Genomic DNA, 25,913 nt, shown 5'->3' on the forward strand with positions numbered 1-25,913 from the left:
GTAGAAGGAACGATCAGAACTCACTACCAAAAGAAGCAGCTGCAGCTGCCAGCTCAGGATTAGGCAAACGTTATTGTCAGCCACCGACAGCTGCACAGATCCTCCATGTACAGTAGCAATATATCCCCAATGAACATCTGCTTTATTATTAGTAGGACGCCATCGGTACATTTGATATTAGGATGCTGCATTTTAATGGGGTTGTTTTAACATATAGTGCCATATTTAATGATTATTTAAACCTCGATATTATGGATTTTATCGTGCTCTATCTATTTGTCTTGTTCACCGCCCTGAGCCCTCCGGGGGAGGGCGGTTTATAAATATTATAATAATAATAATAATAATAATAATAATAATAATAATAATAATAATAATAATAATAATAATAATAATAATAATAATAATAATCCGAAAAACTTACACGATACGAGGATTTAAGGATTGAACTACAAAGACTCTGGCACAAACCAGTAAAGGTGGTCCCAGTGGTGATCGGCACACGGGGTGCAGTGCCTAAAGATCTTGAACGGCACTTAAAAACAATTGGCGCTGACAAAAATCACCATATGTCAGCTGCAAAAGGCCACCCTACTCGGCTCTGCACGCATTATTCGTCGATACATCACACAGTCCTAGATGCTTGGGAAGTGTCCGACGTGTGATGTAATACAAAATCCAGCATATTGATCTTGCTTGCTGTGTGTAACTGTTTTGTATCAATAATAATAATAATAATAATAATAATAATAATAATAATAATAATAATAATAATAATAATAATAATAATAATGCCTTTGAATGACATGTGTGGAGCTCAAGGATGCCCTTCCCAGAAAGCAAACTCAAGATTCCTGAACAGTTAAGGCACGACTCATCCAGGTGCCTTCGACTCACTCCTCCCCAAAACGACACGCCACTCACCACAGGGCCCTTTGTGCCTCACTCGGATTTCCTTCCGGAGAGCGCAAGCCATCGCCTCCAGCTCGCAGGGGTTGCCATACGTGAGGTTATCGCTGCCGCAGACCGGGTCGTAAACGGTTTGGCACACCTGCTGGCATTCGCAGACAGCCTCCTGGTTCTTCACCACGCAGGTGGCCCCAAAGGTGCACTCCACGCTCAGGCAGGGGCTGGGAGCTCCAAGATCTGCAGCGGGAGGGCAGGATAAGCAAGTGGGAAAAGCAGAGTTATCCGGGCCACGCCCAGCTACAATTCTGAGAACAAGAGGCGGCAACAGGCAAGCCTGCTCCCCATTTTGAAGAAGAAGAGTTTGGATTTATATCCCCCTTTCTCTCCTGTAAGGAGACTCAAAGGGGCTTACAATCTCCTCCTCCCCCCCGCCACAACAAACACCCTGTGAGGTAGGTGGGGCTGAGAGAGCTCGGAAGAACTGTGACTAGCCCAAGGTCACCCTGCTGGCATGTGTTGGAGTTCACGAGCTAATCTGGCGCCCCAGATAAGCCTCCACGGCTCAAGTGGCAGAGTGGGGAAATCAAACCCAGCTCTCCAGATTAGAGCGCACCTGCTCTTAACCACTAAACCACACTGAAAACCCTCCAACTCTGGGCACTAAATTACCAGCACCTTTTTAAAGCTCTGTGGCGGCATGTTTATACCAGACACATGTCAATGGCTGGATTGTGCCAAAGTGGGATTCTCACGAGTGCTCGGATGCCCAAACAGAAGTGCAGCTGAATTGTTTTCTAGAGAGGACCCAGGTCAGGCCAAGGCCTGGTGAACCCTAGAACCATTATAGAAGACAGCGCACAAAGTGAGGCCTCGGATGTAATGCGGATTTTATGGTGTCACGGACCTCTTGCCGTGCAGGAGACCTTGAAGCGCACCCAGTGCAGAACACAGTCCAGGCCAGCAGCCTGCAACGTTTGTGAGCCAACAAACACCTTTGGAATTCAGACCCAGGTGGGCACAGGCACAAAATGGCTGCCACAAAAGGCAGCTCTTCGTAATTTCAGGCAGATGCAGTTTGCAAAGCAGGTGCCTTTCAAAATGAACAGGCTATTTAAAACTATACACAGATTACATTCAGTAATTCTGAAGATCTCTGTGCTGTTGGTGGCAGCTGCCGCCGATGAAATTAAAAGCCTGAACAGTCAATCACAGCTCCAACAGCCAATCGAAAGGCCTGCTGAGGTCTAAAAACACTTGGCATGGGCCAAGGAAAGATGCTGCCGTGTCCATCTCTCCATTCCGCGTGCCACAGTCCACTCTGAAAGCTTTGGTGAAGGGGAAAACACACATTCCCGTCTCCAACAAATGTTTCTGAAGCGGAGAAGGAGCTGCATCCTGCCCCACCACTGCCCCCAGGTGGAAGAAACATGTAATACATCCATGTTTAGCGGTTCCACCACAGGGAAACCAGGTTTCAACAGATTTGGGGGACTCTCATCAACAGGCAGGAAAACATCTGCTATTTAGTTTATGAGATAGCCTCTTGCACTGAAATGTTTCAGAATTGTCTCTGAAAGAGTTGCCTTTCATTAAAAGGGGGGGGGGGCTGCCGCAGAGGGATCCTACAGACCTTTGGGACTGTGGAAGCTACACGGGCCAAGATGCATGTTCCTCACGCTCCACAAACACTCGCCCATCTGCCCAAACGTTTCTCTTGCCCTACTTTCAGTCCGGCCCTTGCCAATTCCACACCTCCCTAGCGTGTGCGCGGTTGTGCGCTGTGCATTTCCCTCGAGGACTAATTACGAATTGGTTATGCCTCCCGGCTTCCTCAAAAGGAGGCCCAAGGGCGATTTCTCCTGTCAGCCCAGTCTGCTTCCTAATGGGGCTCCTTCATCAAAGTCTCCTGGGCAGGTACCACCCACCGCCCAACTCTGGTCCATGAGACAAATAAGACGAGGGAACAGAGAGACAAGAAGGATAAGCCCCCCTTCCCATTTCAGAACAGTTATAGAGGGCATGGGGGCATAACATTCAAAGAATTCTATTCCTGTGGGAAACCTCAAAGCGACCGCTAAATATAGTTGGGGTTGATCATCTGAAGGCAGCTTTTGAGGCTTCAAAATATCTGCCGGTAGAATTTCTTTGAGGAGGCAGAGAGAAGGAAGAGTTAGCGCCGGTGACCACCCTTCTCCGGGCTCGCCAAATGAGCCCCTATTAACACCGCAAACATCTATCAGCTTGTACGTTTCGTTCTCCAAATAAAAGCCGTCCCAGACCTTTTCTCCCTTTTTCCTGAAGCGTATTAAAAACGTATCGTGCACCCAGGTAATCCAAATCCTTTGCCAAGAAACGCTAAACCCTCTGACAGACACAAATTATGCTAATTAAGCAATCGTGTATATATATCCGCTTCGTTGACACAACCCGTTTTCTGCGAGACGTGCAGAGCATGCAGACGCCGAGAGGCATCTCTGGAAATCCTCATCACCCCCAAGGAATTTCATCCAATGTCGCCCACCCCACTCTTGAGGACTAGAAACTTCTTTTTTTTTAAAAAAAAAGAATAAAATCCAAGGAAAGCATCAATGCAGAATTCTGCTTGCAGGTATGTGTGGTCAGAGGACGCTCTACCCGCAATGCCAGAGATGCGTTAAAGTGTTTTTTTCTGCCCCCTGAAGGAACTATGAAGGTCACCACAAGGTGTGTAGGAGTCAGGCAGGTGCATTTTCCAAGCAGTTTTTCTTGCTTAAGAAAACAGATTTACGGCATCCGTAATCTTCATGCAACCGGCACGCAACGGGATCCAAGAGGGGGGGAGGAGACAGCTGCGGTTCTGCTGCCAAAGACTTTAAGCTGGTGCTGTACAGATTTGGGCCACTGGCAGGCCCGAACTAGAGGCAGGACTGAGGCGAGCTGGGAATGGGGGAGAAATCGCAGCCCCGGTGGGCACAAGCATTCCAAGGGGACGGAACAACAGGCCTGCAGAGGAGCACGGAGAGAGATTAGAAAGAAAGGAGGGGAAACGCAACACTGAAGAGGAGACAGACTCACAGACAAGGAAACGGGGCACGATGCAGACAGACTGAGCAAGATGGATGGACAACTGCGACGCTGCTCGGGCCTAGATTCACTGAGGTGATAAAATTGCATCTGGACTCCACTCAGGGGCTGGCTGAGAAGTTAAAATGGCCCAGGAGGCAGCCAGGACGCGAGGTCCCCGTGGCACTCCCCAAACCGACACTACTTGGGTCGCTTGGCTCAGACGATGGAAACCAGCAATAGTTGGTGGGGTCTCCACTGCCTCCTCCTGTACTACTGCCCTTTGGCAATGGGTAGGGTTGCCAATCTCTAGGGGGTGGCTGAAGATCTCCTAGGATTACGACTGATCTCCAGGCAACACAGATCAGTGCACCTGGACAATCTGGCTGCTTAAGAAGGTGGATTCTATGCAGTGGTGTGAGTCAAATAATTTAACAACTGGTTCCGGTGGGTGTTCGAATGATTTACAACCGGTTCTGGTGGAGGTTTCTAATAATTTGACAACCGTTTCCAGTGTGAGGGGTGGGTTAACAACAATTTAACAACCGGTTCCGGTGGGGGGATTCAAGTAATTTAACAACCGGTTGTTTACAAGCACCATTTTAACAACCGGTTCTGCCGAAGTGGGGCGAACCGGCTGAATCCCACCACTGATTCTATGGCATTATACCTTATTGAAGTCCCTCCCCTCCCCAAACCCTGCCTCTTCAGGCTCCACCCCCAAAACTTCCAGATATTTCCCAACCCAGAGCTGGCAATGGCCTATTAGGAATGATATCTGTTAGTTAAATAGCCAGTCTGCCCCGAATGGACTATTTCAAATGGGAGCTCGGGTAGCCGAATGCTTTCCCATACAAACAAAAAGTCCCCTCCATGTTCTAGCCCAGGGGTCTGCAACCTGTGGCTCTCCAGATGTTCATGGACTATAATTCCCCTCAGCCCCTGTCAGATGGAATTGTAGTCCATGAACATCTGGAGAGCCATAGGTTGCAGACCCCTGTGTCTAGCCAAACATTCTCCCATCAAGCTAGTTTTCTACATGCGGGGGCATCCACTCCTACCTGCAGTTTGAGATGGGACAGCCCAGGTACAGATTCATCACCACAGCGAGAGCTGGGCGCCGAAGCACGCAAGCACTTGCTCACACACACACACAAACAGCATGAGAACGCCACACGGGAATCCAAATGATATTTTCCTCTGAGCTCTTGATGTTGGAGGGGGAATCATCTCTAAACATTTCAGAAAATCTGAAGCCATGCAAAAGACCCCCTCCCCCCATTTTATTTTTTTGCGCAGGGAAGACAGATGAGGATAGAAACTGAGAATGTGAATGCAACCCTTGCTTTCCTATCAAGACCTAGCTTACTTTACTGTTTTAATAATGTAAGACGTATCATTAATAACTTACACTGCAATTCTCTGCAGAGTTACGCTAGGCTAAGTCCACTGAAATGAATGGACTTAGGGTGGAGTAACTCTCCTTAGGACTGCACTGTTAGTTAGCATATAAAATTGAATTATTAGGCATGTTTACAGAATGTTAAAATATAAATGCCTCAGTTTTCTACAAGCAAAATTGAACATATTCCTAGAACTTGAGAGGGAGCTGCGAACAGCTACACTCTGGGCTCCACTCAGCACATATATCTTATTTTTTGCCACCTGAAAGGCAGAGGGAAAAATAAAAGCAGAAATAAGAAAGCAAATTTTATAGTAAAGTAAGTGAATTAGACAGAAACAATTTCACAGAGAGACAACCTGCATATTTGGGTGTCAAGAAAAACGTGACACGGAAAACAATGACATCTTTAACAATGTATTTTATCAAACAGACTGTGGCATGTGAATTGTTGCCAATATTATTCAGATTCAAGCATTAAATATATCCTTGCAGCTATTTACATGCTGAGAACATACTGAGAACATTTTACATCTATATTTGTAGTATATATGACATGATGCATGCATCTAGAGCATAGGTGTCCAACTCAGACCCTCCAGGTGTTCATGGACTACAATTCCCATCAGCCCTTGCCAGCAGGGCCAATTCACCATGCTAGCAGGGGCTGCTGGGAATTGTAGTCCATGAACATCTGGAGGGCCTGAGTTTGACACCTATGATCTAGAGTCACAACAGAACTGGCCTTGTTCAGATGGCCTGTCTTAAAAGTTTGTCTTTCTTAAAGTTGCAATGCTTTGAATTCCTTTTAATATTATGAAATCAAACTGGCTAAGAGATAATGAGCTCTGAGAGTCGGTCCATCTCATGTTGGGTCTTCCTTCTTCCCTGCTACTTTCAACTTTTCCTAGCATTATTGTCCTTTGCCAGTGACTCTTATCTTCTCATGCCCCAAGTACGACAGCCCCAGTTTAATAATAATTTTAGTTTCCAGGGCAAGTTCAGGCTTGATTTGATCTAGAGCACATTTATTTGTCTTTTTGGCAGTCCCTGGTTTGGAGGGGATTCAATCTCGTCCTCGTGCAAATCGCTACATTTCTCCCTGCGATGCTGTCGCTCATCCACACAAACACACACAAACATAGAGATGTGTAAAACGCTTCAATGAAATGAATGAAGGAGTTAAAAGCACGACAGTTCCAAGAAGCCAAGCAAGAGAGTGCATTAAATACCAAACCAGGAGCAGCCCAAATTGACTCGCTGAGAGAGGAAAAAGGGAGCGTCTGATGCTTGCCGGGGAAAAGGGCAACAGTCCAAGGGCTAGGATATGAGAGCTTGCAAAAAAATAGCAAATGCTAGGACCCAGATTTCTCCGTGCACTTCCCATCTTGGACCTGGGCGAGAAGATGCAGCCCACAGCCAACGATCTGCAAAGCTTAATGACGTTCATTCTAGAAGGGGGTAACTTTAGCCTCCCGGCTGGGTCAACAAAAAAGGAAGGAAGGAGAGGGTGGATCGTCCCAGGAACTGGTAAGGGGGAAGGAGAGAAGCCGACCTCAGAGCAGAGACGTCCCAGGGGGGTGCGGCGGAGCACTGCGCAGACATGCTTCCCTTCTCCAAACACGCAACGCTGGAAGACACAAGACACACAACGGAAAGAGAGAAAAAAGAGAGAGGAGAGGAAAAGGAGAGAGAGAGAAAGAGAAAGGAGAAGACAGACATAGCGATGGGTGCCCTTCCCTCCTCCCCGCCAGACACTCCCCGAATTAGCTCATTCCAGTTGAGAGTCAGGACTAAAAACAGCTATTGGACAAACCAAGAGAAAGGTTAGGTTCCAGATCTACAAGATCTTGAAGCTTTAGAGAGTCGGAGCTTCCTGCGTCAGACAGCTGAAAACGTAGCATTGGCAGGCCTGCAAGCTTTCTCCATCTCAGTGATTAATTGCAGGTTGGCGCCAACTAAGATCAGCGAGGGCAGATTTTAAAGTTAGCACGCTTATGTTCAGGAACGCGCTTAACTCTCCCGGCTGCTGTGTAGCACAGAATGAAAAAGAAGCTCTTAACGTCCTTCTAATGATTAGCAGCTGCTAAATTTATTTCTTTGTTTAGCAAGAGTTCTTCTTGCTCCTTTTCACGTCTCAGAAAGGCTGGGTTCTTTCCTTAAAAAGTTGTTCTCTGGCGGGTGTTCAATCACTGTTGTTGCTTTACTGATATTGTCATTTTGATAACAGGCGGAAACTGCCGCGGGAGTAGCCCACGGACAGGGAGGAGCATAAATATTACATCCAGATAAATAAAATATAGCCATCCGTTTAAATCTAATTGCTCTGACGAATCGGTTCGCTGTTGCAAAGGCAGGCCAATTAAGGAGCCTTTCATCGGCTGCTGGACTTAAATTCTGGGCCCCTTTCTGGTACCTGACTGCCTGGACAAATCAATACTCCATATTTCAAACAGTTTGGATTTATACTTTGCCTTTCTCTCCTGGAAGGAATCTCAAAGCAGCTTATGAAACCTTTTCCCTTCCTCTGCCCACAACAGACACCTGGTAAGGTCAGTGGGGTTGAGAGAGTTCAGAGAGAACTGTGACTAGCCCAAGGTTACCCAGCAGACTTCATATGGAGGAGCAGGAAAACAAACCCAGTTCACCAGATAAGAGTCTGCCCCTCATGTGGAGGGGCAGGGAATCAAACCCAGTTCTCCTGATTAGAATCCACTGCTCTTAACCACTACAGGGTGCCAAACTCATGGACTTCCAGATGTTCACGAACTATAATTTCCATTAGTCCCTCCAAACATGAGCATTGGCTATACTGGCAAGGGCTGATGGGAATTGTAGTTCATGAACATCTGGAGGGCTAAGAGTTTGACACCTGCGTGCATGCTGTGCCAAACTACATTTCCCAGGATCCCATGGGGAAGTAATGACTATTAAACAGGTGTAAAGACTGGGCTGGAGGCAAGAAAAAGGGGAATGGGAAATGGGAGATTCAGCCTGAGGATCGTCCACCACTAGACTGCCGAAATGATGAAGCTGCCCCAATACCAAGTCAGGCCACTGGTTCACTTAGCTCAGTAACATCTGTTCTGATTGGCTGTGGCTTTCAGGGTCTCAGGTAAAGAACTGGCTATCCCAGAGCCTGAAATACAAGCATCTGTAACTGGAGACACATACCCCTCTCTACAAGCCACCCAAAAAGAACGTCAACTGAAGCTGGAACGGACGAAGGGGTGACCAAATGCCACTCCAGCCCCTAAAGCTAGATGGCAACACAGAAGGAGGCAGATGTTGTGGGGTTTCCGGGCTGTGTGGCCGTGTTCCCGTAGCGTTTTCTCCTGACGTTTTGCCTGCATCTGCGGCTGGCATCTTCAGAGGATCCTCCAGAGACGCCAGCCACAGATGCAGGTGAAACATCAGGAGAAAATGCTACTGGAACACGGCCATATGGCCCAGAAACCCCACAACACCCCAGTGATTCTGGCCACGAAAGCCTTCGAAAATAAACAGGAGGAGGGAGACTTTTGCTTGCTATGACAAAGGGCATCCCTTTCCTGCCTGGTACCACGGCCAGCGACAACCTGGTACCACGGTCAGCGACAAGTCTTGGAACAGTCAGGGCAGCCTTTGGGGAATCTTTGAACTGCTAGCAAGTAAAGACTCCAAGGAAGGGGGGACAAAATGAAGGGAAAACCCCCCAGGATTCTTCTAAGTGCTTCTGAAACAAAACCACAGCATACACTGGAACAAAGCCTTGGAGACAAGTGGAAAAAATCCGGGACAGAAGGGTCGGAACAGCCTGACTTGGAAATATAAACAAGGCTGGGGCCACAGGCAATGCCCCAGAGCCTTTCTTGTCTTGCCTCAAGCAAGGAACTGCTGAGTTGGGCCTTTTCCTGTTCCTACGGCCCCATGACCTGCTCTGCCTGGCACGGATTAAAGTCGACGGCAACCTCTGAAGTCGCTCGAGCTCTGCGCTGTGATCCTCGAGTTCTGAGCGCCAAAGCTTCAGAGGAGACATCGTCCCTTGGGCCTTTGTTCAGCTCTACCTTGCGCACCTCTCAAAGCGATCGTCAGCTTTGCCAACAAGCTTCTGCCGCTTTAGTTTCGGGGGCAGGAGTTCTGACCTCCCACCCCTGCTTTGCAGTCTAAAAAAGCAGGAAATAAAACTTTACTTTAAAAACTGGGCATGTGTGTTTCATTTCCAACGGGACATTTGCTGTCCACTGAATTTGCAACCTGACCTGGCCACTCAGCGTGAGAGCCACTGTGGTATCTTGACTGGCTCTGACGAGACATAGGTTCAAATCCCCACTCAGACAAGAAGTGATTGGATGTCCCTGAACCAATTTTTTCCCCTCAAACTCTTGAGTAGAGAAGGCTGGGTGAATCTGTACTTCAAACACCTATTCAAATTCCTTACCAGAAAAGGAACGATTCCACAACATGCAAAAAATGATGGAGTTTACCTCATTCATTTTGCAGAATTTGCTCTGAAGTTTTTAAAAAAGGTTTTCATCTAAAAAATTCTGCTTTGACCAATCAGAGGCAAAAAGTTAGCGTGTTTGTAAAGTGCCCTCAAATAATAGCCCCTCTTGAGAGTTTCAAGGCAAGTAATTAAACAGGGGTAGGTTACTATTGCCTTCCTCTGCAGAGTCTTCCTTGGTGGTCTCACAGCCAAGCACTGACCCTACTGACCAGGCTATACTATACTGTCCACATCTCCAAGGAAGAAGAAGAAGAGTTTGCATTGATATCCCCCCTTTCTCTCCTGTAAGGAGACTCAAAGGGGCTTACAATCTCCTTGCCCTTCCCCCCTCACAACAAACACCCTGAGAGGTGGGTGAGGCTGAGAGAGCTCCAAAGAATTGTGACTAGCCCAAGGTCACCCGGTTCTCCAGATTAGAGTGCACCTGTTCTTAAGCACTACACCCTAGTGGCTAGTAAAGTAACTCAAATGATAGGAAATCTTCTTCAACCATTGTCTGGTTTCTAAGATTTCTGCAGACATTGCCCGCATCAGATACAAGTATTTCTTGGCAACCATATTTTTTTAAAAAATATTTCATTTATACCCCATCTTTCTCCCCAATGCGGTTGGTCAAGGCTGTTAACATTGTTCTCCTTTCCTCCTATTTATCTTCTCAGCAACCCTGTGAGGTAGGTTAGGCTGATAGAATGTCACCAGCTAAAGGTCACCCAGTGAACCTCCAAGGCATGAATGGGAGACGAACCCAGATTTCCCAGATACTAGCCTGATCCTCATAACAACTATACCATGCCTAAGGACTGGAAACTTGCTCTTTTTAAACAAAAATAGAGACTGAGGTTTTCAGGACTCTGAATTCGGCAGCCAATACCACATTCTCTGTCACTGCCTTGCCCTGGGGTTCTTGTAGAAGGCCCACTTGCAACGCACAGCCCTGGGCATAAATATTTCATAAATTGTTTTAACTTCAGGGCAGTTTTAAATAGCTTTATCTCCATAGCCCAGCGATGGCGAACCTTTTCGAGACCGAGTGCCCAAACTGCAACCCAAAACCCACGTATTTATCGCAAAGTGCCAACATGGCAATTTAACCTGAATACTGAGGTTTTAGTTTAGAAAAAAACAGTTGGCTCCGAGGCGTGCGTTACTCGGGAGTAAGCTTGGTGGTAGTCAGTGGCTTTGCTTCGAAGCAACCGTGCAACTCTTTGAACAGGTGAATCACGACCCTAGGAGGGTTTACTCAGAATCAAGCCCCTTTGCCAGCAATCAAGCTTACTCCCAGGTAAAGGATCACACTTTAGTTCTTTGCATGAAAATCAGTGAGATTTAACAGCGCTTACACTGCTTCCCCAAAACTAGGTCTTAGGTTTCATGCTAATAATTGAGCCCAGCGGCCCAGGCCAGCCTAGATGTGGCGGGGGGGGGGGGGCACTCTGGTTGTGCATGCCCACAGAGAGGGCCTTGAGTGCCACTTCTGGCACCCGTGCCATAGGTTCGCCACCACTGCCAAAGCCCATTTATAGCCACTAGAAAATTTCTGGATGTTCCAGAGCCAAACTCTGCTTGAAGCCTCCTTGCATGGGCCCTGAACTCCAACTGCTGCTGCTCAGTGAAACGGAAATCCACTCGCCCCGTGGTCAAGGGAGCAACACTTTCTTAAGAATCTTGTTGATTTCAGGGCAGATCTGGAACTTCAAATCAAAGAAGGAGGTTCTGAGGCTGACGTACGCGAGTCTTCTTTGAGGAAATAAATACCTGCTTCATGTTCCTGTTTCTCCTCCCCAGCACTGAGACAGACAAGAACAACCAACAGAAAGATACCTCAGCGGCCACTGGGTACTTACAGACCTTTCCTGTAAGCTGAGAAAGGCTGGTTGGAAAGAAAGGGGAAAGGAGAAATCGAGGGAGGGAGGCTGGAGGGGCCACAGGGGATCAGGGTTACCCTGGGGAGGAAGTTGTGTGTGGGGCGGGGTATACAAAGAGAGCAATGAGGGCTACTTCTGAGTTGCAGAACTGAGCATCTGAAAGCAAGCCGACAAATGGATGGATGGACGGATGGAAGAATGGATGGATGGAGAGATGGATGGATGGAAGGAAGGGAGCCGTGGACTGAACACTCTGTTATGCAAATATTTGCCATCACGAAAGTGGGGGGAGAAGGAAGAGAAGACAGAAATGCAAAAACAAAGACAACATCAATAACAAGAAGGGAGACGAAGCCAGGCCCAAAGATGGGAAAGAAAGAGCGGGTCAGACCTGCTGTTAGCAGCCCAGGGGACATGACTTACCTCCAGAACAAAGTCCGCAGGGTCGCTTTGCACTGTGCCAAATCAGAAATGGGAAAACGTTCGGCAGCCAGAAGGCTGCTTTAGATACAAAGGGGTAGTTTTTGCTTTGAAAATCGACAGCGAGTGGAAAGGAGAAGAGGGGACAGTCCTGAACAGAGCGTGCCGCTTACCACACGGGCCCTGGTGTTTCACAGGTATGGCGGTTCTTTGCTGGCACTCAGCCTTCTGGCGCTCGCAAACGTTGTTGTAGGTCCGGCCGTCCCTGCCGCAAAGCGGCCGGTAGGAGCCGTCGCAGACGATGCGCTCGCACGTGCAGCGGGCAGACCCTCGGCGGTTGAGGCACACCCCGTTAAAGCGGCATTCTTCCCGGCATTTGTCTAGAAAGGGCCAAAGCAGGAGAAAGCACGGTTAGACTGGTACAGACTTTCAATGGTTGCAGGTGCAAAGCAGAGGTGCCCAGACTTGAAGCCGTCTTAAGGATGAGGGTCCCCTCCCCTCTAGAAAGGAAAGAAATCATGCAAGAAAGTAAAGAAGTCTTGGAGAACAGAAATCCTGAGGCCGGGAAGGAAAGCAGAATTCAGAACTGTTCACTGTTTATAAAAGGAATAGAAATGCACCCTTTGCAAGCATCTTTCCTTGGGTTAGTGTAAGTTGAACACAAAACAGGCATCCTATAAGACCATTGACATGCTACTCATGTCATTGATAAGCTGGGCTCCCTCCAACCCCACATTCCAATGACAGCGCTCCACAAACTATTTCTCTTCATTTCTGATGATGGAAATGCATTGTAACATGCACATTTCTCACCCGGGAATTAAAATCACAGGGAAAGGTCCTCCTGACTGTCCCATCAATCAAAGAAGGTCATGGGAGGGGAGGGGAGGGGACACACAAGTGAGGGCCTTTACAGTGGTGGCCCCATCACTGTGAAACAAACTTCCTAAAGAAGTGTGCCTGGGGCCCCCATTTTCAGCCTTCGGGAGTTTGATCTAGGACTGCATTTGATTAAACTCTAGCTTGGGCACAGAGATTGGAGGGGGAAGGGCTGGCTGGCTGTCACGCCCCCTTCAGAGGCAAAGGGGACCAGCCTGGAGGGTCTTCTCAACAGTGACCCCCATGCTTAGGAATGCCCTCCTACCAGAGCCCTGCCAGGGGCTACTCAAGAGGAGGGGGGTTCAAGGTGTCCTGCATAACCTCCCCCCTGTTTTTGGAGGTGGTTAGAGTAAGAGTTTTAGAATGTTTTTATTGTATGAGATTTTATTATGGATTTTATTGTAGCCCACCCTGAGATTGTAGTAAAGGGTGTGTAATGAATGAATGAATGAATGAATGAATGAGTGAGTGAGTGAGAGAGTATGACTTTTTTTAAAAAATGGTTTTAGGTATTTTAATGTACTTTATGTATTTTATTTATACTGTAAGCTGCCTTGAGCTCCCAGAGAAAGAAAGGTGCCTAATAAAAATTGTAAATAAAATAAATAAAAAGCAACTACCAGAGACTGGGGCCCTTCCGCACACGCAAAATAATGCATTTTCAAACCACTTTCACAACTGTTTGCAAGTGGATTTTGCTATTACGCACAGCTTCAAAGACCACTGAAAGCAGTTTGAAAATGCATTATTCTGCATGTGCGGAATGAGCCTGGGGCTTCTTCCTAATCATGCACATACTTCTCTCTTAGGACTCGCTCAACTAGGACAGGCAATCCCTAAGACTAACCTTTAGTGCTAGCTTGAGTTTGGGCCCACTTACCTTGGAGCTGACATGGTCCAGACCGCACCTTCTGGATCTCTATCCCCCGAATAGCACCGGACCTCATCATGAAACATTCATTGTTGTAGGTCATGCCGTCGTCCCCGCACACCGGGTCACGCTTCAGGGGGCAATTTTCAGGCCGCGGCAGGAGCTCAGCACGCCGGGTGCGGGGATTGACCCGGCAAACTCGGTTCAGGTCGTTGTGGGTGCTCCTGCAAGGGTCTGCGAAAAGCAGGCGGGGAACAAAACGACCGCTTAGGAAGAAGCTGCCCCCGGAGACATCTAGATGTCATATCCGACCGCCAACAGCGATCAAAGTTTCTCAGGCAAAGATCTTTCCTGGTCCCTTTTCAACTGCCACCCTTTTCAACTTTCCAAGATCCCCTTTCAACTGGCATCGTTAAGAGGCAAAACTTGGGTCTTTCCAAGATCCCCTTTCAACTGGCATCGTTAAGAGGCAAAACTTGGGTCTTTCCAAGATCCCCTTTCAACTGGCATCGCTAAGAGGCAAAACTTGGGTCTTTCCAAGATCCCCTTTCAACTGGTATCGCTAAGAGGCAAAACTTGGGTCTTTCCAAGATCCCCTTTCAACTGGTATCGTTAAGAGGCCAAAAATTTGGCCTCCACATCTTTAGAGATCTTCTTGTGCCTCAGATGAGGAAATACAGATGAACGGAGCTGGTGAATGCTCTTAAACCCTCTTCCCTCCAAGATGGTACAGCTGTCAACCTCCCCCCTCCCCCAAATACTAACGTAACCATCATGAGTCTGCTCTGCTGTACTCCAAATGATTGAGAAAAGCGAGATATAAATCCAAACTGCTCCTCCTCGCGTACACGTGGACTTATCCCAGGACTAGCCAGAGGCAGGTCAAACACGCTTGAGTTGGGCACTGAAATTGATACTGATCCATTAGGAAACACTGGGTGGGGGACCCCCACACCTCCCCAAGGTAACCAAGGAGCATACAGAGTCATGACAGAAAGCACCACAGCACACGAAAAGAGCAACAGGCCCCCGGGCTCCCGCCTGCCTAATCCGGGCTTATCCGGATCAAATTCCATTCACCGCTAGGACACTCTTATCGGAATGCTAAATACACCGGTTTGCTTACTGGCTAATCCCCGTCTCTCTTCTTCTCACTACTTTTTTTTTCTTTTTTAGCACCCGGGTGATAATACCTGAGAAGGGCCGGCATGCGTCCCTCCCCTTAAAAGCAGAACTGAATATACATTGAGAAACGCGTACCCACATGGCCCTGTTTATCCCATTCAACCACTGCCAAAAAGAAAAGGGGGGGTATAAGGAGCAAAGGATTAACCAATCTCCATGGAGACTAGAAAAATTGCATGTGTAGAAAACCAGGGTGGGGAATGACTCCTTAACCCCATAAAGCAGGGTCAACCCAGGTTCTGTGGGCAAGAGGCTATTCTGGCCCTACAAAACAGGCTACTGGGCTCTTGAGGATCTTGCGGACTATTTCCCCTCTGTTGTGCCCAGCCTTGAAAGTTCTGAGATTAGGAGAGAATTAGCACTTTTGATCGGTTTCTGAAGGCTCCATCTATAGATTGGGAATATGGGCACCAGTGTGAGATAGGTGATCCAGACAGTACCTGGTCTTAGCCTTGTGCCTGCCCTGACCTTTGGCAAGGTTCACAAGCCTCAGCCCCCAATTCTTCATCCCAGCAATGTCAGAGTGGTAATAGAGGCCTGCCCTACCCAGGTGTTGTAAGGGTTACCGCAGTATCACGGGCGCTAAGTTGATCGTGGCAAAAATTCCTGCTGCCAATGCGTAAAAGGGAAGTGCCCCAACAGAGATGATAGTCTGGGGTTTCCATCAAATGCCTGACCTCATAACCGACAGTGACAGCCCCAAGAAAGACAAACATGAGGAACTGGGTTCTTTTTAGAGAAGAAACAACAACGTATGGGCTGTGGGAAAGGACAGAAAATGCAAGCGAGTAACTAAGGGATGCTCTACAAATGGAAACCAAAGGCCGGTCCTCCCGTTCCAACTGGAGGTCAACTGGGACTTTTGTGCACGGCCTGAAGGTCATTTCTGAAAACTGCCGGCAAATATGCGACAGGTAACCTCGTTCATTAACTGAGCCTCCGAGGCTGCATATTTTCAGACAAAGAAAGGCCTTTTATATGTTACTGATGAAGAGACCAGTTTGACCCGCAGGGGGAAAACGGGGTCAGGTCATAAAAGCAACCTTCTGAGTATGGTGAGACTTTCCCAGAGATGCTCTGTAGGGCCACAATCTGTGGAAACAGCAGCCTCCTTCATAGCTCATGTGCTGTTTCCCCTACTCATGAGCTGGAAAAGTGAATGTGCCTTCCTTCTCCATTTCGCAGACATCTTTAAACACAGCACAGCTATCTGAGCACTCTCAGTAAGATTCCCCAAACTCTCACGTTAAGTGTTATAGGAGGAGGGTCCGAGAGAGCGGGACAGGAGGGGTAGCCCCCCAGGCCACTGCCTCGCCTCACCATGAGAGAGCCTCATCATATAGGGCCGTGGTGGCGAACCTTTGGCACTCCAGATGTTATGGACTACAATTCCCATCAGCCCCTGCCAGCATGGCCAATAGCTTTAAAAAGGGCTTGGACAGATTTATGGAGGAGAAGTCGATCTCTGGCTACCAATCTTGATCCGCCTTGATCTCAGATTGCAAATGCCTTAGCAGACCAGGTGCTCAGGAGCAGCAGCCGCAGACGGTGATTGCTTTCACCTCCTGCATGTGAGCTCCCAAAGGCACCTGGTGGGCCACTGCGAGTAGCAGAGAGCTGGACTAGATGGACTCTGGTCTGATCCAGCAGGCTAGTTCTTATGTTCTTATGAGTGCCAAAGGTTCGCCACCACGGATATAGGGGCTAGGAAGTTTGAAGATGGGGAAATGTGGAGGCCACAAAGCTGCATGCGCTATGACGTCACTTCCTGTGAAAACACAGAAGAGACACAGGTTAACTCTAGGGATCACTAGAAACTCTATGGTAAAACCACAGAGTTTGCAGCAATTCCTAGAGCTACCCTCTGTCACTTCCGGGTTTTCACTGGAAGTGAGGTAACAAGGCACTCAATGTTGGTTTTTTCCCCCTCCTGCCGCCACTTGAAGCAGCAACGGGAAAGGAGCTTGGGGGCAAGGAATCTCCTACCCCAACCAAGTGCCGACAAGCCTACAGCGTGTGTAACATCATAAAGCACCCCCACCTTTCCAAGGACAAAATAAAATGCCAGCCAGCTGCCCCTGCCAACTTACCACAAGGCCCATCAAACTTCTTGAAGATGTTCTCTTGCTTGTCGCAGGCATGCCTGTTGAGGTGGCACTCGCTGCGGTAGTCCTTGCCGTCGCTGCCACACACGGTGTTCTCAGGTACGCCACTGCATGAGGACGGGCAGATGCACTTGGCCGACTGCCCGTCTGTGGAGCGGGCACAGGTGCTGCCAAAACTGCACATCACCTCGACACAGGGGTCCTTTGAACCTGGAGGAAAAAGAGAGGAGACAGAAATAAGACGCAAGCGTGCAGGAAGTAGGAACCTTGCCCTTTGCTGACCCACAGCACCACCAACCACGGCAAAATGCCCCTGCCTGACTGCTACTCATTCACACCGTGGGGTGGGCATCTCATTCCTAACACATTATCAATTAAAATCACCCCTGTTTGGCTGGCCGGCCTGTAATGTTGAAATTTACCTGTTAGCTGAATGATCTTTGGCAAGCATTTGACTTTTCTCAAGCCGCCGCTGCCTGCAGTGGCCAAACATTGTTTCTAGATCCTGCGTAATGAACCGATAGCTTGCAGAAGCGATGGATAGAGTTGATCTGACAGTTTATATGTTATTTTGATACACTGTGCCGCATTTTGAGAGTTCTGGTGCACAGCCATGATAGATTGTGAAGCGTTTTTTCCTGAACAGGATTTGATTGATGTGGTTTACGACAATCCACAAACACCAACCAAACATAAAAACTCTAACAATGCAAAGAGCAAACAGTATATGCTTATAGAAAACACAAATACATCTATTTTAGCCCGAGAACATTCGGCTCCTGCTGAAACAGCCAAACAAACGAGAGGGAGGGCACAAGCGAATCCGGTTCACCAGGTAAGCCTCCACAGCTCAAGTGGCAGAGTGGGGAATCAAACCCGGGTCTCCAGATTAGAGTGCACCTGCTCTTAACCACTACACCATGCTGGTCAGGCTCTAGCACCGTGGTGGTGAACCTTTGGCACTCCAGATGTTATGGACTACAATTCCCATCAGCCCCTTCCAGCATGGCCAATTGGCCATGCTCTAGCACAAGCCACTGGCCACTGCTCTAGCACATGGCCACTGCTCTAGCACATGGCCACTGCTCTAGCACAAGCAGAGAATCTTTGGTGCCACTGTCTCCTGGGCTCCCCTTGACACCTGGCCTTTGGATCTCATCCTAGAGTTTGTGTACAGGGCAAACAAAACACAGCCATGCAGCGTTCCGAGGTGATGGCACTACTCACTGGAATGCGCTGTGCAGTTCTGGGTCCTATGCTGGGCCAAAGTTCAAAAAAAAAAAGAAGCAAACTGTGACTCAGCCCCCAGATCCTAACTGGATCGGGTGACAGGAAGTTTTTAATGCACCGTGAGCAAAACGTAATTAGAGAAAGCCATCAAGAAGCAATTCTCCCTTTGATCAGGACAGCCCAGTGTGTTATTTATAGGACCTGGCACCCATTCATTTATTTATTCTTCTCTTCCCCTGTTTCATTTGTCACTCCTTCCCTCCTCCCCCCCAATCCCCTATTATTATTTTAAATAAATCACTTAGTGTGCCCAGCTCTGCTCCCCCTCCCTGGCTTCCGACTAGAGTCGCTAGCAGGAGCCGAGAAGAGCAGATTTATCATGAGCCGGAGCTTCCCTCCTCGGGAGAGGGAAAGAAAGGGAAAAAAAAGGTCAAGTTAATTTACTCGCAGACAAGTGGACTAGGGGGTTTCATTTGCACGGCTCCTCGCTCGCTCGCTCGCTCGCTCGCAGGGATGTGTGCCATGCTGCAGAGGAAGCTTCATTAGCTTTGCCCGCCGGCCCCCTCAGCAAAATAAGCAGCTCCAGGGTGAAAGCAACGCTTGTGTGCGTGAGGAGTGCGTGTGTGTGTGGCTTTGTGTTGTGAGGATGCACACACAATCAACCAGGCCTGTTTGGTAACCAGAAGAAAATGGGCTGATCATTGCAGGGGACACAGGATGTGTGGCAGAGTCCACTGACAGACCACGGGAAGGGGTTTCACAAGATCTGGCTTTTCCTTCTTCATACCATGGACAGCTCTCGCCTTTAAATGCAGCTTCCACCTAATACCCGCTCTTGTTTCCTCCCCAGATAGAAGCCACTTCCTGTCTTCTTGCCCAACCCCTTCCTGTTTCCTGTACAGATGATTTCCTGTTTCCTTCCCCAGCCCATTCTTTGAGTTCCTCCCCAGCCATCACACACTTCCTGTTTTCTTCCCTCCCCGACACTTATTTCCTTAAAAAAACCTCAACTTTTTGTTTCCTTTCAAGGTCAGCACCTACTTCTTCTTCCGCCACCACTCACTTCCTTTTCCTCCCAGCTGAGATCCTTTTTTCTCCCCAACCGTTGCCTACTTCCTTCTCCAGCCTACTTCCTGTTTCCTCCCTTGGTCTTTCATGACTACAATCTCCAGCAAGAACAGGGAATGCATGTCTGCCTCAGGCACCCAGGGATAGAACTGACCCTGTTTACATTGTTCTTAGCGTTTGGTGTGTGTTATCACAGCAACAGAGGTGTAGCAAGGGGGAAAAGCACACGGTGAACTGGTGCCTCCTCCACCCCTCCCGCCCCAGAACGCCCCCACCATGTCCCCACAGGGCGCGCGCTTGCTGCGTTGTGCACCCCCTGGTCCCCTTGGAGCTACGCCTCTGCACAGAAATCATGGTGGGGCTGAGGAGCCAAAATAGTGCCTGTCCTCAGTCCATCTCGTGAGTCTGTGGCAGGCAGGGTTCGAACTGGGGACTGACTGGCCCGAAAGATGCTCTCTCAGCCACTGTCAGTTAAGACAGCAAGAGAAAAAAATTTGCCTGAAAAACTGGAAGACGGGAGTTTGCACTGAAGCAGAAGACTTGTCTAGGATAGCTAGCTCACAACATTGGGCCTTAAGTTTTGAAATCATCACGTCCTGCCCCATAAATCACAGGTTTTAGGGTGCCAGGGGTCTGATCACCATATTTGGATCTCCTTTCTGTGGCCTTCTGGAGAAGAAACAGGCCGTGATCAGGCAGATGAGGGCCTCTTAACTCACCACACGCTCCTTTGCTGATGACCTTGATCCGCCTCTGTTGGTTGCACTGAGCTTTCTCCAGTTCGCACTCGTTGCTGTACGTCGAATAATCCGAACCGCAGACGGGGGCCACCACCGAAGGGCAAGCAGATTTCTTGCAGATGCAAACTCCTTGGGAGGAGTCCACGGGGTTTCTTTCACACACAGCCCCAAAACCACAAAGCATCCCTCGGCACACTGTGGATACAAAGAGAAGGGCAGCTGGAGTGAGGAAGAGCCTCTTCTTCTAGAAGTGAAGTCTCTAGTCCTAATTTGAAAAATTAATGGACAGTAAACCCACAAAAACAGATGCATTAGGATCCGAAAAGCCTGTGCAGAAGTGCCTCCCAACTTGCCCCAGCATAATGGGCTATGGTGTACAGTTTTGGATACAGACAGTGCTTGTGGCTGGTACAGTGATAAAGGGAGGGGGGACTGCGCCCGGGGCATGAACTGCCTCCGCATGTCCTCCATGCCCAAACATGCCCCGCCCCGACATGCCCCTGGCCCTGCCTCCCCACGTGACTGCAATAGTGCCCCTGGGACAAGCCGCCCCAGATGCCTCCATTGCATCTCCGTGCCTGGGCTAGAATCCCAGCGCCCATACCACCCCCAGGGTAGTGGGGGCAGGCTAGGGACAGAGCCGATGTTAGTAGGTTCCCTCTCAGTCTTTGCCGACATTGTGCTGGTGGGCCGGATTTAAGCCAGCCTAAGTTCACTGCAGTCCATCAAGACTTCTTGGCAGCAGGGGGAATGCTGCACTTCGCAAGCCTCCCTGTGCCACCAGGAAGCCTCTTTGGGAGCGGCTGGGCAGCGCCCCATCAGCGCCACTGTCCACCATCTCCAGTGTGGATGGGGCTGCCCGTATAACACAGTTTCATACGTTTAGATAGCCTGTCCTTGCACAGCTGGCCTGGGGAGGGCCGGGGCGTACCACTCAGAGGGACAGATGGGGAGGACCAGGGGCGTACCACCCAGGGGGACAGATGGGAAGGGCCAGGGGCGTACCACTCAGGGGGACAGATGGGGAGGGCCAGGGGCATACCACCCAGGGGGACAGATGGGGAGGGCCAGGGGCGTACCACCCAGGGGGACAGATGGGGAGGGCCAGGGGCGTACCACTCAGGGGGACAGATGGGGAGGGCCAGGGGCGTACCACTCAGGGGGACAGATGGGGAGGGCCAGGGGCGTACCACTCAGGGGGACAGATGGGGAGGGCCAGGGGCGTACCACTCAGGGGGACAGATGGGGAGGGCCAGGGGCGTACCACTCAGGGGGACAGATGGGGAGGGCCAGGGGCGTACCACTCAGGGGGACAGATGGGGAGGGCCTGGGGCGTACCACCCAGGGGGACAGATGGGGAGGGCCAGGGGTGTACCACCCAGGGGGACAGATGGGGAGGGCCAGGGGCGTACCACCCAGGGGGACAGATGGGGCTGCAGCCATTTAGTCATGCAGAGGGGGGCGGAAAATGCCCCCCACACCCCTCCTCCTTCCCCCTGGGTCCATACAGACTTCAAGACAAGTGACTTGTCTTAGTGCAAAAAAAGTTGTTCGGTCATGGCAGAGGAGGGCGGAAAACTCAGATTTTGCACCGGGCTACATTTCCCCTAGCTATTCCTCTGGGGAGGGCTATAGCTCACCAGAAATAGTATACAGACTTTACATGCAGAAAGCCTCAGGTTTAGTTTCCAGCACCTCAAGACAAAGAATCTCAGGTACCAGGTGATAACAGAGACCCTTTTCCGCTGGAGCCCTTCAGCTCTCGGTCAAGTGATTCATCCACCACACCCCCTTCTTGATTATAAACACAGGGTTGTGTAAGGACCAGGTATGGTACAGAACTTCGCACTAGATCAGATCCAAAAGAAGCATTAAAGAACGTCTTCTCGCTCCCCCGCCCTTACTCGGCGTACTGTTCCCTTGGTGTTATTTTTTTTTTCTCAGTTCAAGAATAAACACATTCTGCATCTTCTATATATACCCAAGGCAGCTAATGATGAAATAAACATAAAACCAACACGTTGGAACATCCTTTGATAATCCACGAACAGCTCAATTAGCATCCAAAGAAGCCCCCCAGCAAACTCCATTTGAAAAAACCCATAAAAATCAGCACAAACCACAAACACCTTCTGCACAAAATAGGGGTGCCAACCAGCCACACACACAAAAAAAATAAAGGCCCAGCAGGATTTGGGAGACTGTCGGATTGCTACGCGAAAGCCAGATCGCGAGGCAGGTTACAAGGATTTAGGGAGAAGTGAAATCCAGCAGAGTTTGTCTTACTGCTCCTGTGTGCTTGAACGATACCGCAACAGTTCGGACTGACCACCGATAGTCCCTAGTTTCGTGTCGCCGTCTGCCGAGCCCCCTGATTTTCACCTTTCCACAGGCTGCCTTTGCCAAAATTTTGTTAATGTAAATTACTTGACTTCGCTGTGCTCAGAATTCAGCTTTCTCTGTGGAGTTGATAGAAGTAAAATCTCAGAGTAGGGGATAGATGAATTCTAATAAGCCATATACCAGTGGTGGCGAACCTTTTGGCACTCCAGATGTTATGGACTACAATTCCCTGATGGGAATTGTAGTCCATAACATCTGGAGTGCCAAAGGTTCGCCACCATGGCCATATACTGTCCACCCTGCCAGTGGCAGTATCTGCCAGAGAGACATGGGGGGGTCAATTGTCCCAGGAGCTCCCCATTAGACCATGTGGGGGGCGCCCCGTGGGCCTGCCGCAGGCTCCCAGCGGAGCAGCTGGGCTGGGAACCTGCGGCAGATCCACTGGGCACCCCTCACCCATCCCTGCCAGGCCCCACCCCTCACCCATCCCCGCCAGGCCCCACTGGAACTGCTGCCACTAGCTACGGTAAGTGGGGCACAGGGGGGCGCCCAGTGCAGCTGTTACCCCTGGCACCATTTTCCCCCGGCACACCTCTGCACCCTGCCATTTCACACACCCTGCAGTAACTGAGGTCTGTTCATATCCGCTGAAAATGTACTGAAAGATATTTATGCTTTCAAAACCTATCTTTCGCCTGGGAAAAAAAAAAGCATCCTCTTGGTTTGTTAAAAACGACGGAGAGAGGCAACTGCCGACTTATAACGAAGAAATACGTGCACCTGTGCAATGCGCTGTCAAGTGGTAGCTGACTTATGGAGACCCCCAACAAGGGTCTTTCAAAGCAAGTAGCAGAGGTAGTTTGCCACGGCTCTCCTCTGAATCTTCCTTGGTGGTCTCCCTTCCGAGTACCAACGCTGCTTAGACCTGACAAGATCCCTTGCATGCCACCCCTCCTTCCCCTCCCCCCTCCCGTTCCCTTGCATGCCACCCCTCCCCCACCCTTTGCTAGGGTGGGTGGGCCATGTCCGGATGCCAGGCCCCCTCCCCCTTCCCTTGCATGCCTCCCCTCCCTCTCCCTCTGTTAGGGTGGGTGGGCCATGTCCATATGCCGGGCTCCCTCCCTTCCCTCTCTTGCATGCCGCCCCTTACTCCCTCCCATCCCCTCCCTCACTCCCTCCCTGCAAGCACAGCATTTGGTTGACTGTTGTGAGCTGAGGCAGGATGAGTGGGTATCTGCCCCAAGTGCCTGGTGTTGTTTTGAGTGGATTGATAGTAAGGAGGAAATGCATGGAACTCCATGACCTACGGATTAAATAAAACCTCCTTGTTCAGCAGCAGTGTGCTGCCCCCAAATAACAGGTGCTGAGGATTCTATCAGGGACTCAACGCAGCTTACATTGTTCGCATCTCCTCCGCTCAGGCTGAGAGTGTGCGAAGGGCCCGAGGTCAATCAGCAGAGTGGAGATTTCAACCCAGCCACCCAGGTTCTAACCAGACACGCTAGCCACTACACCAGCTGGCACTCGCGCAAAAGAAAAGTTGCAAGTCTTCTTAACAGCTGGATGCTGCAATCCCTGTTCAAGAAATGGCACCCTCCTTTTTTTGCCCGCAGCTCAACCTGCCCGATGCAGCTCCAGATCATCCGTCTGCCTGGTAATTTGCCACCGTGCATTCTGTGCGCCTGGAGAAGAGATTCATTCTCCGCAGTTCGTAGGAGCGACGGTGTGACAATTAAAAATGGACACCCCCCCCCAATGTAATTACTCATGTGTGAACCTTTGAGGCTGGAAGCAGCAAACCTCTGGCCCAGGTGTTACACCCATGACTTAATTTGCACGCTTTCACTCACTCACTCACTCACTCACACACAAACACCAAACCATCACAGCTTGCCAAGAGGATTCCACAAGCAAACTTGGTAGGAACAAATTGGGGGAGGGGGAGGAGAGAATGGAAGGGGGGCAGTCAACTTCTGAGCAAGAGATACACAAATCTCTTTATTATGCGTGCTCATCAGCGCAGCCAGCGAGGACCCTTCTGCTATCTAAATTGCAAATGATGCAGCGGTGAGAGCTGTTCTTTTTAAGTTGTTGGGGGTTTTTTTTTAGCAAAGGGGGAAGTGAATGACACCAGGTACGGGAAGCCAAGGAAAACACACAGAAGGATGCAATTTTCACAGCACGTCCCTCGAACGGAGAGCGTGTCGGCCTTAGATCTCAGATGCCGGGGCTCCCCCGTCCTTTTCGGCCACAGATAGCCTCTGGCGCCTCGCCCTCAGCTGTGAGGATTTGTCCTTTCTGCTGGTTTGATCTCACGCTTCTTCACAAGTCTGTTTCCCTTGCAGTTACCGTGGTTCAGAAGGGGCAGGCCATACGAAGCTGCCTGTCGCAGAGCCAAACCAGCTATCAGGCCAACCACCTCGGCGCTGTTTATCTGACAGGTGGCAGCTTTTCAAAGGACGGTTTTTTTTCTGAGTTCCTTTTCATGGGAGCTGCTATGGGATCTTCTGCATGCAAATCGGATGCAGGGCCCTCTGTGCTCTGTTAGCAAATTGAGATGTTTTTGCACCAGCCTGTACATTTGCTTATGCAAAATACAGATCTTCTAGACGGGACAGGATGTCAGGATTGCTAGAACTTTTGAAGCACAGAACCTAAAACTCAGTGGGGCGGAGTCAAGAGGGAGGAGTCTAAGAGAGGAGGGGTGGAGCCAGGTACCACCTGACACTGACTTTTGCTAAAAGACATAATGATAGTTTGGTTGTATTATGGAAAAAACAAGTGCACACAGATCCGCTTTCCAGTAGTTAGAAACTATATCTTATACCTGTACAAAGTAAGTTTTTCTCCCTTACAGACAGACTAAAAATGTCTACAGGGAAAAGTGAAGTGCTTTAACCACAAGGGAAGAGGTATATCTAGAAGAAGAAGAAGAAGAAGAAGAAGAAGAAGAAGAAGAAGAAGAAGAAGAAGAAGAAGAAGAAGAAGAAGAAGAAGAAGAAGAGTTTGGTTTTATATCCCCCCTTTCTCTCCTGCAGGAGACTCAAAGGGGCTTACAATCTCCTTGCCCTTCTCCCCTCACAACAAACACCCTGTGAGGTAGGTGGGGCTGAGAGAGCTCCGAGAAGCTGTGACTAGCCCAAGGTCACCCAGCTGGCGTGTGTGGGAGTGTACAGGCTAATCAGAATTCCCCAGATAAACCTCCACAGCTCAGGCGGCAGAGCAGGGAATCAAACCCGGTTCCTCCAGATTAGATACACGAGCTCTTAACCTCCTACGCCACTGCTGCTCTCTAGGGAAAATATAGCCCAGTGCAAAATCTGAGTTTTCTGCCCCCCCCCCCCCCCCGCCCCCATATGGGCGGCCGC

The 25,913-nt window shown here is 49.5% G+C and overlaps 1 protein-coding gene across 1 annotated transcript in view; it reads right to left on the reverse strand.

Annotated features, from left to right (window-relative positions):
- AGRN (agrin) overlaps positions 1-25,913 on the reverse strand; it is a 251,155-nt gene that overhangs the window by 68,369 nt on the left and 156,873 nt on the right. Inside the window, 5 exon segments of the mRNA XM_048518531.1 lie at positions 925-1,146; positions 12,298-12,504; positions 13,884-14,108; positions 17,150-17,374; positions 20,182-20,397. Of these exon segments, the coding sequence (XP_048374488.1) occupies positions 925-1,146; positions 12,298-12,504; positions 13,884-14,108; positions 17,150-17,374; positions 20,182-20,397 (1,095 nt within the window).

The sequence above is a fragment of the Sphaerodactylus townsendi genome, linkage group LG16, assembly GCF_021028975.2.
Source record: "Sphaerodactylus townsendi isolate TG3544 linkage group LG16, MPM_Stown_v2.3, whole genome shotgun sequence".
In the NCBI taxonomy this organism is placed as follows: Eukaryota; Metazoa; Chordata; class Lepidosauria; order Squamata; family Sphaerodactylidae; genus Sphaerodactylus; species Sphaerodactylus townsendi.